At 37.4% G+C, this 12,040-nt stretch overlaps 1 protein-coding gene across 1 annotated transcript in view; it reads left to right on the top strand.

Annotated features, from left to right (window-relative positions):
- The window catches only part of NCKAP1 (NCK associated protein 1), a 120,582-nt gene that overhangs the window by 95,362 nt on the left and 13,180 nt on the right, over nt 1-12,040 (top strand). The window contains exon 24 of the mRNA XM_055398884.2: nt 8,881-8,974. Coding sequence (XP_055254859.1) covers nt 8,881-8,974 — 94 coding nt within the window. The remainder of the gene's footprint in view (nt 1-8,880; nt 8,975-12,040) is intronic.

The following is a 12,040-nucleotide window of genomic DNA, read 5'->3' as shown; positions in this document are numbered from 1 at the left end:
ATCAGAATATCCTTTCTTGACCACACTTTTAAAAATAGCAGCCATTACTTTCTATTCTTTTTATCCAGCTTTATTTGTGTTACTTGTGACCTTTCATGTTGGGCATCTTATGTCACTTTCACTAGAATAAAAAATTATAAATTCTCTTAAAACCTTGGTGCTAAATTGATGTCCAGCAGATAGAGGTGCTTGGTAAATATTTTTGGGTTCAAAAATAAACAGCTTTCCTGATTTTTTACTTTATTCTAGGAATTTTCTAAGCTCTTTACATGTATTTTATTAACTCCTTTAAATCCTTAAAACTGGTATTGTCCCTATTTTACAGATTAGAAAAGTAAAACCAAGAAAGATTAAGTAACTTGTCCAGGATGATATGCTGATATAACTAAATAAATTTGAGTCTATATATACAGTCACCCTGACTCCAGAGCTTATACTAGTACTGTGCTACACTGTCTCAAAACATGAAAGAGATCTTAGTAGTCATCTAACCTACCCTTAGCTAATGCAGAAACAGACATTTTTCTAGGTGGGTGAATAGATCTTGAAAATGAGGCAATCTCATCAATTACTGTATACTTCTACTTGTGTTTATATCTAAACTTCCCTGGTGACTCAGGTGGTAAAGCATCTGCCTACAATGAGGGATACCGGGGTTTGATCCCTGGGTCAGGAAGATCCCCTGGAGAAGGAAATGGTAGCCCACTCTAGTATTCTTGCCTGGAAAATCCCATGGACAGAGGAACCTGGTAGGCTGCAGTCTATGGGGTTGCAAAGAGTTGGACATGACTGAGTGACTTCACTTTCACTTTCATATGTAAATAGTAATTTTTGATTGTCCCTTACTGTTACCTCAAGAGGTAGAGACTGCCTATAGTAAGATGACCCTTCACATGTTTAAAGCAGTTTTAATATATTGCCTTTCTCTTCCCTAGGTGAAATATATTCATATGTAGTCTCACTCTCTTCTGTCACAAATTCTCTTGTTGGTGTTGCTTTACAGAGAATAGTGCCCAGAACTGAGAATAAACTTCAACTGGAGATCTGATTAGTGAGAGTGCACTTACTTATCCTGGATACTGTACTTACTGTATAATACAATTTAAGGTAGCATCAGCACTTTATGTAGCTATACCATGCTGTTTTCAACTTGCAATCAGATGCCTTTTTTGTTCCTTTTCTCTTAACCCTTCTTCCTCTTTCTTCCTTCCCCCACCCCTTCACTCCCCTCTTGTTTTCCTGTACTAACTTGAACCATGGCTTCCACATCTTTTTTTCTTAACAAGGTTGTTGTTCAGTCACTAAGTTGTGTCTGTCTCTTTGCAACCCCATGAACTGCAGCATGCCAGGCTTCACTGTCCTCACTATCTCCCAGAGTTCACTCAAACTCATGTCCATTGAGTCAGGGATGCCATCTCAACTCTCATCCTCTGTCATCCCCTTCTTCTCCTGCCTTCAGTCTTTCCCAGCATCAGGGTCTTTTCCAGTGAGTCGACTCTTCATATCAGGTGGCCAAAGTTTGGAGCTTCAGCTTCAGCATCAGTCCTTCCAGTGTATATTTTCAGGGTGATTTCCTTTAGGATTGACTGGTTTGATCTCCTTGCAGTCCGTGGGACTCTCAAGAGTGTTCTCCAGCACCACAGTTCAAAAGCATCAATTCTTTGGTGCTCAGCTTTCTTTGTGGTCCAACTCTCACATCCATACATGACTCCTGTAAAAACCATAGCTTTAACTAGATGGACCTTTTCTTAAAATAGACTTTATTTTTAGAACACTTTTCTGTTCACAGCAAAATTGAACAGAAGGTGCAGAGATTTTCCATACATTCCCTGCTTCACATGTGCATAACCTTCCCCATTATCAACATCCTCTATCAGAGTGGGTACGTATTGTCATAATTAGTGAATCTACATTGACATACTATTATCACCTGCAGTCCCTAATTTACATTAGGATTCTTTCTTGGTTTGTGCATCTTGTGGGTTTTAACAAATGTATGAAGTTGAGTGAAGTGAAAGTCACTCATTGGTGTCCAACTCTTGGTGACCCCATGGACTGTAGCCCACCAGGCTCCTCTGTCCATGGGATTCTCTAGGCACAAATACTGGAGTGGGTAGCTGTTCCCTTCTCCAGGGGATCTTCCCGACCAAAGGATCAAACCCAGGCCCCCGCTTTGCAGGGGACCATTTGAACCACCAGGAAAGCCCAGGAATACTGGAGTGGGTAGCTTATCCCTTCTCCAGGGGATCTTCCTGACCCACGAATCAAACTGCGGTCTCCTGCATTCTAGGCAGATTCTTTACCAGCTGAGCTACCAGGGAAGCCATAACAAATGTATGTTGTACTTTCAGATTGACTTTTTAAAAAATTTTTTATTTGAAGGAAAATTGCTTTATAATGTTGTGTTGGTTTCTGCTTACAATGACACAAATCAGCCTTACTTATACATACACCTCCTGTTTTAAGCCTTCCTCTCCTCCTGCCATCCCGTCCTCTAGGTCATCACAAAGTGCCAGGCTGGGCTCCCTGTGTTCTCAGCAACTTCTCACCAGCTATCTGTTTAGTGCATGATAGTGTATATATGTCGCTACTTTCTCATTCATCCTCCTCTCTCCTTTCACTGTGTCCGCAAGTCCCTTCTCTATGTCTGAGTCTCCATTCTTTACCTGCAAATAGGTTCACCGAAACCACTTTTCTAGATTCCCTATTTGTGCATTAATATACAGTATTTTTTTTTCTCTTTATGACTTACTTCACTCTGTATAATAGATACTAGGTTCATCTGCCTCACTAGATATTGCTTAAATCCATTCTTCTTTATGGCTGAGTAATATTCCATTGTGGACATGTACTGCCTCATTATCTAGTCATCTGTTGATGGACATCTCGGTTGCTTCCATGTCCTGGCTATTGTGTAAATAGTGCTGCAGTGAACATTGGAGTACTTGTGTCTTTTAGAATTGTGATTTTCTCAGGGTATATGCCCAGTGGTGGGATTACTGGGTCATATAGCAGATTTATTCCTGTTTTTGTTTTTTTTTTTAAGGAATCTCCATACCATTCTCCATAATAGCTGTATCAGTTTAACATTCCCACCAACAGTGTAGGAGGGTTTCCTTTTCTCCACACCCTCTGCAGCATTTATTATTTGTAGATTTTTTGATGATGGCCATTCTGACTGGTGTGAGGTGATACCTCATTGTTGTTTTGATTTGTATTCTCTAATAATGAGTAATGTTGAGCATCTTTTCATCGCAGTATATACAAGACATACAAATGGTTTATTGGCCATCTGTATGTCTTCCTTAGAGAAAAGTCTGTTAAGGTCTTCTGCCCATTTTTTGATTGGGCTATTTGTTTTTCTGATACTGAGCTGTATGAGCTGCTTATATATTTTGGAGATTAATCTTTTGTCAGTTGTTTCATTTGCAGGGTTTTTTCTCCCATTTCCTCCCATTCTGAGGGTTGTCTTTTAATCTTGTTTATTAATAGTTTCCTTTGCTCTGCAAAAGCTTTTAAGTTTAATTAGGTCCCATTTCTTTATTTGGTTTTCCACATCTTATATTTTGTATGATATTGTTTTTTAGACCTTTATTATTTTCATTGTTATTATTCATTATTTTTGGGTCTTTTTTGAGTTCAGATTTTTCTCATGGTCTCTTAGTAATCCTTTTATAAACTTAACTGTCTTCGTTATGTCCTTAATTGTTAATGTTATCAAGTATATTCTTATTCTTTAGAATAAATGGTAAAAGCTGATGTTTTAACATTTCTCTTTTATATCTTGGCGTGACTGTATTTTCTTAGATATTAAAATTTAAAGTTGATGTAATAATAATATAAATAATGTTGACTTCTTTTTTAATACTATGAGTTTTCTGACTCGAGTGTTATTTCTTGACTGGGTTCTTTTTTAGATATTTGATAGTATTAAACCTGAGTTTAAAAGCTAGTCAAAAGAAACTTTTTGCGTAAGAGTTTAGATTTATTATCTTTGGAGATATATTGGTGTGAGTTAACTTGGGTTTCTCATTAACTCTTATATACCCCAAAACCAAGATGGTTTAAAATACTAAAACCTTTTTCTTTAAAACTTTTGATTTTAGTAATCTTCTTTGTGATTTTCCTTACTTGACATGAGTTTTCAGTTTACCTTCATAAAACCTTGCATATTTTATTAATTGTAAGACTTTTAGAAAAACCACATGGTTATGTTTTGCTGTTTCAGTTCAGTCGCTCAGTCGTGTCCGACTCTTTGCGACCCCATGAATCACAGCATGCCAGGCCTCCCTGTCTATCACCAACTCCCGGAGTTCACTCAAACTCATGTCCATCGAGTCGGTGATGCCATCCAGCCATCTCATTCTCTGTCATCCCCGTCTCCTCCCACCCCCAATCCCTCCTAGCATCAGACTCTTTGCTGTTTAGAAGCTTTATATTTTAATTTTTTTTGCTTCTCAGCACTAAATCATGATTTAGTTAAGCATTTTTCTGAAGGCTTCTCAATGTGGTCAACCATAAATATGAAAGCTTTACATTTCTAGCATTGTGCCTGTTATCATTTAGATTTCTGCAGAACAAAGCTAGTCCTAAGGCTTTAGTTATCTGGAATTGCACAGTGCTTTACAGTGGTTTTCTTAGAGATCATTCTTAACAATGCCAAGTTGTAATTCAGATTTCTATGAATTTAACTACTTGAGTATTATTAAGAACTGGAGGGATCATTCATTACTTTGTTTTCTCAGCCTCGGTGTACTGAGGCCTACTTAGTGTGTATTCTTATGTTTTATTCCATAAGAAATGTTATGGTCATAATATAATGGTGTTTCATATAGGCAAGTTCAGTTTGTTTTACACTGTTGTATTTTATTGAGGTAAATCTCCTAGTACTTGGTTATCAGTGCTGATACTAATTTCATTTTGGATTTTCAGTGTCCTGTAAAATTACTTTGCTTAGAATACTGAGATTATAAAATTATATTAATAGAAATAACACAGATTTTTGCTTCCAGTATGGATAGGCTAGATTATTTAGACCAGTTCTTACCTTAAGGACACCTTTTTTTAAAAAAAAAAATGGAGCTAAATAGAGAGATAGGAAGAAAGGAAGGGAGATAGATGTCTTCTAAAGAAGAGCTAAAAAGACAGTGAGGTGTTTATTTCTAGATCTTAGTTCTCCAACTAGGGATCCAGCTTGTGCCCCCTGCAGTAGAAGCATGGATCCTTCATCACTGCACCACCAGGGAAGTGCCCCTGGAAGCCACTTTTGATGTGAAGACATTTGCTAATTCAGGAGTAAGACTTGTAAGATCCAGCTGTAGTCCTGGTGGTCTTGTGGAGCAAGGATCTCCATAATCAAAACCCAAGACAAAGCCTGCCCAAAGTGGGAGTGGAAAGGAATCCTGCTTAATTTCCTTTCACCTTCTTTACCTGATGTTCCTGAATGTAGCGTCCTCTTGTCAGCATCACTTGAGAAGTTGGGTGTGGCAGATGCCCCAGACAGGCATGTAATAACCCTCTTGTTATCAGACCCAAGTCTTCCTTTCAGTGCCACTGCCTACAATTTCTGAGCCCTGCCTAGGTTCCAAGGCTTCCGTTAACTTGCCTTCTGTACTTTATCTCCCTCAAAAGAACTTAACTACTCAAATTTCTCACCTCTGCTTATTCTTTGCTCCAGTATTCATCTTCTAGAAATTTGTTGGGCTGTCTCATTAGTTGTTGTTTCCTCTCTTGTTTCCTTTGTTATTGTAGATTTATGCTTTTTTTTCCCCTCACTTCAGTGGATTTTTGGAAGAAGCAGAGTTTAGACATATATAGAGATTTTTCTACATTTAATCAGCATGTCATGAGATTTACATACTTGTTTGAACATTTTTATAGGAGAAATTTCAGATAGTGAATCAAAGAGTATGAATATTTACATTACTTTCAGATACTAGCAAATATTCCTCGGAAAAGATTGTTAACTCACACTCCGCACATTAAAGCCTAATGGTGCCAATATGGCATTTTAATCTTTTTTGAAATTAATGAACACATTGTTTTGGGGGATTATAATATTTTTAAGATAGTTCTGTAACTTTTTAGCTTTTAATTTTCTGTTTTTTTTTATATTTAAACTAACATAAATATTATGTGGCTGCATCTTCTTTTTATCTTAAAGGTTACATTAATTGTTTTAGTTTCTGTTTTAGCTGAGGACCTTTTTGTTTCATTCTAAGTTTGTAGGCCAATAAAATAAATTTAAGGAAAAGTTTCTTTATATTTAATGTGGAAGTCTCTCAGTCACGTCTGACTCTTTGTGACCCCATGGACTATACAGTCCTTGGAATTCTCCATGCTAGACTACTAAAGTGAGTAGCCGTTCCCTTCTCCAGGGGATCTTTCCAACCCAGGGCTCCCACATTGCAGGCGGGTTCTTTACCCGCTGAGCCACCAGGGAAGCCCCTTTGTATTTAATGGTTGTGAATAAATTGTGTCAGAGACATAGTCAACACTATGCACGTGTACTAATGATAAACCGTGTTTATTACCTTCTATAGAAGAAAATAGCCAGTCTGCATTCCTACTAAAATTCTTGGGGTGTTTGGAGTTGTGCCCATCAAGTCAATATCTTCTTCCAGTCCTGCTAGAAGAATTGTTTTGACATTTTACAGATCATTTCTTCTGTAGTTCTTCAGAGTCCTAGAAGGTGTTTTTTTCAAATGAAGTAAGAAATTTAAATATGAATTGTGCCAAGAATTCAACACTTCAGAACAGAAAACCACATTTTTTTTTTAGTAGTTTTGATTTGTTTCACTTGATTAATCTCAGGTTGTTCCAAATCATTTAGTTACAATTCCTAGTATTGGTTTTCCAGCTTTGGGACCATTTGTCAGAGATAATCATTCGTCATGGCTTTAAATATATAGAAAACTCTGTTTCAGGATGCAGTTGAGGGAGAAAAATTTATATAAACTATACTTTCAAGAAGAGACACCATTAGCTTTTCAAGAGTAATGTGCAACTAAATACTTTAGGGTGATTGTTTTTAAAGTATGGTATCCAGATCAGCAGAGGCAACCTTCCTTTGAATCTTAATTAAAAATGCACAATTTTTGGTTCTTCCTAAGACCTGCTAAATTAGGACCTGTGGGGTTGGAGCCTAGCAAGTCCTCCAGATTATTCTGATGCACGCTGAAGATCAACAGCCATTTCTTTAGAGTTTAAGAACATGGATTTTAAAATCAGATATACACTGGAAAAAACTCTGATGCTGGGAAAGGTTGGGGGCGGGAGGAGAAGGAGACGACGGAGAATGAGATGGCTGGATGGCATCACCGACTCTGTGGACATGAGTTTGAGTGTACTCCGGGAGTTGGTGATGGACAGGGAGGCCTGGCGTGCTGTGATTCATGGGGTCGCGGAGAGTCGGACACGACTGAGCGACTGAACTGATACCTGAATTCAAATTCCACTGTTTAATATCTGTAACTTTGGGCAAGTTATCTAACCTCTCTGAACCTTAGTTTTCTCAGTTGTGAAATTGTGGACTGTCACTTCCCTCATTTGGATCAGGGCAAATGGGATTGTTTGTAAATTGCCTAGTAGAGGAACTTAAAAATGATCACTGTATCTATTTAAATATATACCATTTTGTTTTATTGATTCTGAAACAAAATTACGCTATATTAGTATTTCTGAAATTATATGTATCTTATATGATTAGAAAATATTGTGTCAGTTTAATTATTAGAGTTTTTTTCTTAATGGCACATAAAATAATGGTGTATTTAAAACTCAGTGCTGTCTGTGATTCACTGATACATGATATTATGTTCAAGATGAACACTGTTAAGGTTGGGCATATATTTGAGTGTGTATTGACTGATGAGACAAGTGTTGAATTGGCCTCAGAGCAGGCAGTCTCTCTAATTAGACACTGTAGAGGTTGAATTTAGCAAACAATTGTGACTGGAACTGACCATCTGAATGTGAGTAAAAGCAAAAATAATCCAAAGTGTAATACAAAATTCATACTGGTATAAGAAAAATTATTTTTATAGATTTTCCATATAGTCTTTTTATGCTTCCCTTAAATCTCTTGTCATCAGCCATTGGTTTTTAAAACACAATTCCTGTGGCATTTTAACAGTATGCTTGCAACATCACAGACCTGCTAAATTGAGATATCCAGCCTTCCCAAATATATATATATCCATTATCTCTGCCAGAATAAAGTTAATTATATTTGTTTTAGTTATAATTTTTAAATGAAATTACTTTTTCCAGTACTGCTTTTAAGAAAAGAATTCTTTAATGAGTTGTGCTTTTCTTAATTAGCTATCCTTCACTCCCTTCCCTCTCTTCCCTTTTTTCAGTGGTCTTGGAAGAGGAGGTAGATAGTTGACATTTCTGTTTAGTGCTGGGAGACTACTCTGTTTATAATTTTTATGAAGTGGTACCATACCCCTATGTTTTTCTCCCTCTTTTATTATGTATATAATCCAGTGATGAGCTCTAGGCTATCTTTAGCCAGCTTTAACTTTAGCAAGTTCTTTTTGTTTTGGTTGGAATTTATTGCTTTGTATATCCACTTCAGTGTCTGCTTTTTATTGTAGGTGCTGTACTGTGTCTAAGCATAAGATAATCCTTTATCCTACTCCTTATCTTTATTGCTTTTTCCTGAACTCCTCCCTTTTGAATTTGCAAGCTGAAGGAAAACATTAATTTTATTTAATTTTAAGATTCTTTTAATGAAAATAACAAAAACATAGCATAAAGCATCTGGATTTTCTGTATTATTTTTTCTACTTGCCAGTTGTAATTGCCAAGCATGTTCTTATCTCATCAACCATTAGGAAGTCTGTGCCTGACCTAGGATCTTTCTTTTTTTTTTAGAAACTTGTGGTGGAGAATGTTGATGTGCTAACACAAATGCGGACCAGCTTTGACAAACCCGACCAGATGGCTGCCCTCTTTAAAAGATTATCATGTGGGTAACTCATGCTTTTTATAAGAATTAAGAAGACCCTGAAATTCAGTCTTTATTAGTTTTTGCTCAAATGTAAATAAAAGTAGTAAGTTATGAAAAGCATTCTTCACTAGAACATTTCAGCAGTGAAAGGATCTTTTAAGTGAATGGCTTATCTGTTTCATAATTTTTTTTCTTACCATACTCTTAGTATCACATATTAAATATTTAATACCATTATCAGTTAACTCATTAAATAAGTTAATCTACATAGATTGAGACCAGAGGATATTTAACTTTTGAGTCTGTAGCTTTCTAAAAATCAGCATTATTGAGGTATAGCTTATATAAATGTGCATTTTAGTGAACAGTGTGATGGTTTTTAACAGATGTATACATCCACATGGGCTTCCCTCATAGCTCAGTTGGTAAAGAATCTGCCTGCTCCCCATTTTGTTTTGACTTCCTGAACTGGAGATCTGGGTTTGATTCCTGGGTCGAGAAGATCCCCTGGAGAAGGAACTGGCAACCCACTCCAGTATTCTTGCCTAGAGAATCCCCATGGACAGAGGAGACTGGCAGACTCTGGTCCATAGCATTGCAAGAGTCGGACACGACTTAGCAACTAAACCACCACCAGCAAACATCCACGTAACCATTGCCACAGTCAGGATGAAGAGCAGTCAGTCAGCTCAGTCGCCCAGTCACGTCCAACTCTGCAGCCGGATGGAAGAGCAGTCTCTTCATCTCAGAAAACTCCTGATTCCTTGTAGTCAGTTTCATGCCCCTTGACAGTGACTGATCTCATTTCTGTCACTATCAGTTCAGTCCAGTTCAGTCGCTCAGTCGTGTCCAACTCTCTGCGACCCCATGAATCACAGCACACCAGGCCTCCCTGTCCATCACCAGCTCCCGGAGTTCACCCAAACTCATGTCCATCGAGTTGGTGATACCATCCAGCCATCTGTCGTCCCCTTCTCCTCCTGCCCCCAATCCCTCCCAGCATCCTTTCCAGTGAGTCAACTCGTCGCCTGAGGTGGCCAAAGTATTGGAGTTTCAGCTTTAGCATCAGTCCTTCCCATGAACACCCAGGATTGATCTCTTCTAGAATTGATAAATTAAGTTTGCCTGTTCTGTTGTATAAACTATATATACTCTTTTGTATATATTGTTGAGATTGACATTTTTGTTAACTGAATCAGTAACTTGTTCCTTTGTATTGCTAACCTTGGATTCATTGCATGAAAACCTGAGCCTCCAACTTAAAAAAATGTTTTATATATCTTCTTGATACTGATTCTTTGTGCGAGATATATTATAAAATAACAGTGACTCTTAAGTGTTTATTAAAGTATGTTTATCCAGGCAACTATTTTAGATCCACTTGAGTTAATTTCATCTGCTTTTTGTCCTTGAACTCAGAGTTATAATTAAAAACTAAAAGTCACACTTCCTATTGATTCAATTTAAAAGCCTTTCCAGCTTTAAAGACTTAGTGAAATCCTGAATAAAATACTTTCTATATTTGAGAAAACCAGAGTTTATTTTCCCAAATAAAAGATAATCCTGAAGTAAATTACAGACATGCATAGAGTTTATGTACTTCCCCTTTGATATTTTTCTTTTAAATGTTTTGTGGCTATATCAAATTTTATAAAACTATAAAATGACTTAGAGATAACTTTTTTAGGCTATCTTATCTTGCTTTTAAATATACAAACTTATTTAATAAAAATTAATATAAAACTAAACTACAGGAACTTCCCTGGTGGTCCGGTGATTTAAGAATCTGCCTGCCAGTGCAGGGACATGGTTTGATCCCTGGTCTGGGAGGAAGGTCCCACATGCCATGGAGCAGCTACGCCCATATGCTGCAGTTACTGAGCCAGTGCTCTAGAGCCTGTGATCCACAACTACTGAGCCCACACACCATAACTTCTGAAGCCCGCATGCCTGGAGCAAGTGCTTCCCAACAAAAGAAACCACGGCAACGAGAAGTCCAAGCACCTCAGCAAAGAGTTGCCACCACTCATCACAACTAGATATAAAGCCCATGCACAGTAATGAAAACCCAGAGCAGCCAAAAGTAAATAAAAGCAAAAAACGTCCCACTAAACTACATTTCAGGTTGCCTTTTACAGCAGATCAGCTTTTGCCATAGCTATAAAGGGAAAGCAGCAAAAGAGGTTTTAGAGGTGATGAAACTTTGCCACTGTGGTGGTGATGATAAGTAGATCTACACATGTTTAAAGTTTTTCCTAGAACTGTACACTGAAAGGGGGAAAAGTCAGGTTTACTCTTGGGAGCTTTAGGAAATGAAATTTTTAAAATGAAAAAGATTGACTTGGTAGCATTATACAGAGGAGGAGTGTGAATGAATAGTACTATTGTTTAAATCCCTGTTGATCTCTTTTCTTCGTTGGTATACTGTATACTTACGTTTTCTGGTATGCTTTACTTTATTCTTATTATTTTTGTTTTTCTTGTTTCTTTCTTTTTTAAATACTCATTTGACCACCCAACTAGCCTTTCTGGCCTGAATTTCATGCTAATAAACAACATTCTGACTATATTATCTGATTAGAGGCAACTAACCCACTGCAGTGTCTAACACATGTTTACTATTACTTTTAACTCCTGTTTGTTGAAATGAAACAAAATATTTTTTGTGATTTGGAAAAAGAAAAGGTCTGCTCAAGAGTGATCTACTTAGGGGATAGAGAAATCTACTCTTTGAGTTGAACTATTTTCCAGAATACTCTTCTGTCTCTAATCTCGTTTTTACCTTTGTGCTGAACTGATGTACTTTTGTAGCAGTTTGATTTTCATAGTCAGCTAACACATTTTTTTAAATACCCTTAAAAAGAGAAAGCTATGTAATTTATTAAAAGTAGCTCTGGGGAATTCCCTGGTGGTCTAGTGGTTAGTTCCTTTTACCACTGTGGCCCTGGTTCAGTTCTTGGTGGAGGAACTAAGATCTCACAAGCCACACAGTGTGGCTGCTGCTGCTGCTGCTGCTAAGTCACTTCAGTCGTGTCCGACTCTGTGTGACCCCATAGACGGAAGCCCACCAGGCTCCCCCGTCCC

This window comes from Moschus berezovskii, chromosome 2 (genome assembly GCF_049115385.1).
Source record: "Moschus berezovskii isolate FMDL1 chromosome 2, NW_MosBer_1.0, whole genome shotgun sequence".
Lineage (NCBI taxonomy): Eukaryota > Metazoa > Chordata > Mammalia > Artiodactyla > Moschidae > Moschus > Moschus berezovskii.
The sequence above is the reverse complement of the archived record's forward strand: the minus strand, read 5'-3'. Positions and strand labels throughout refer to the sequence as shown.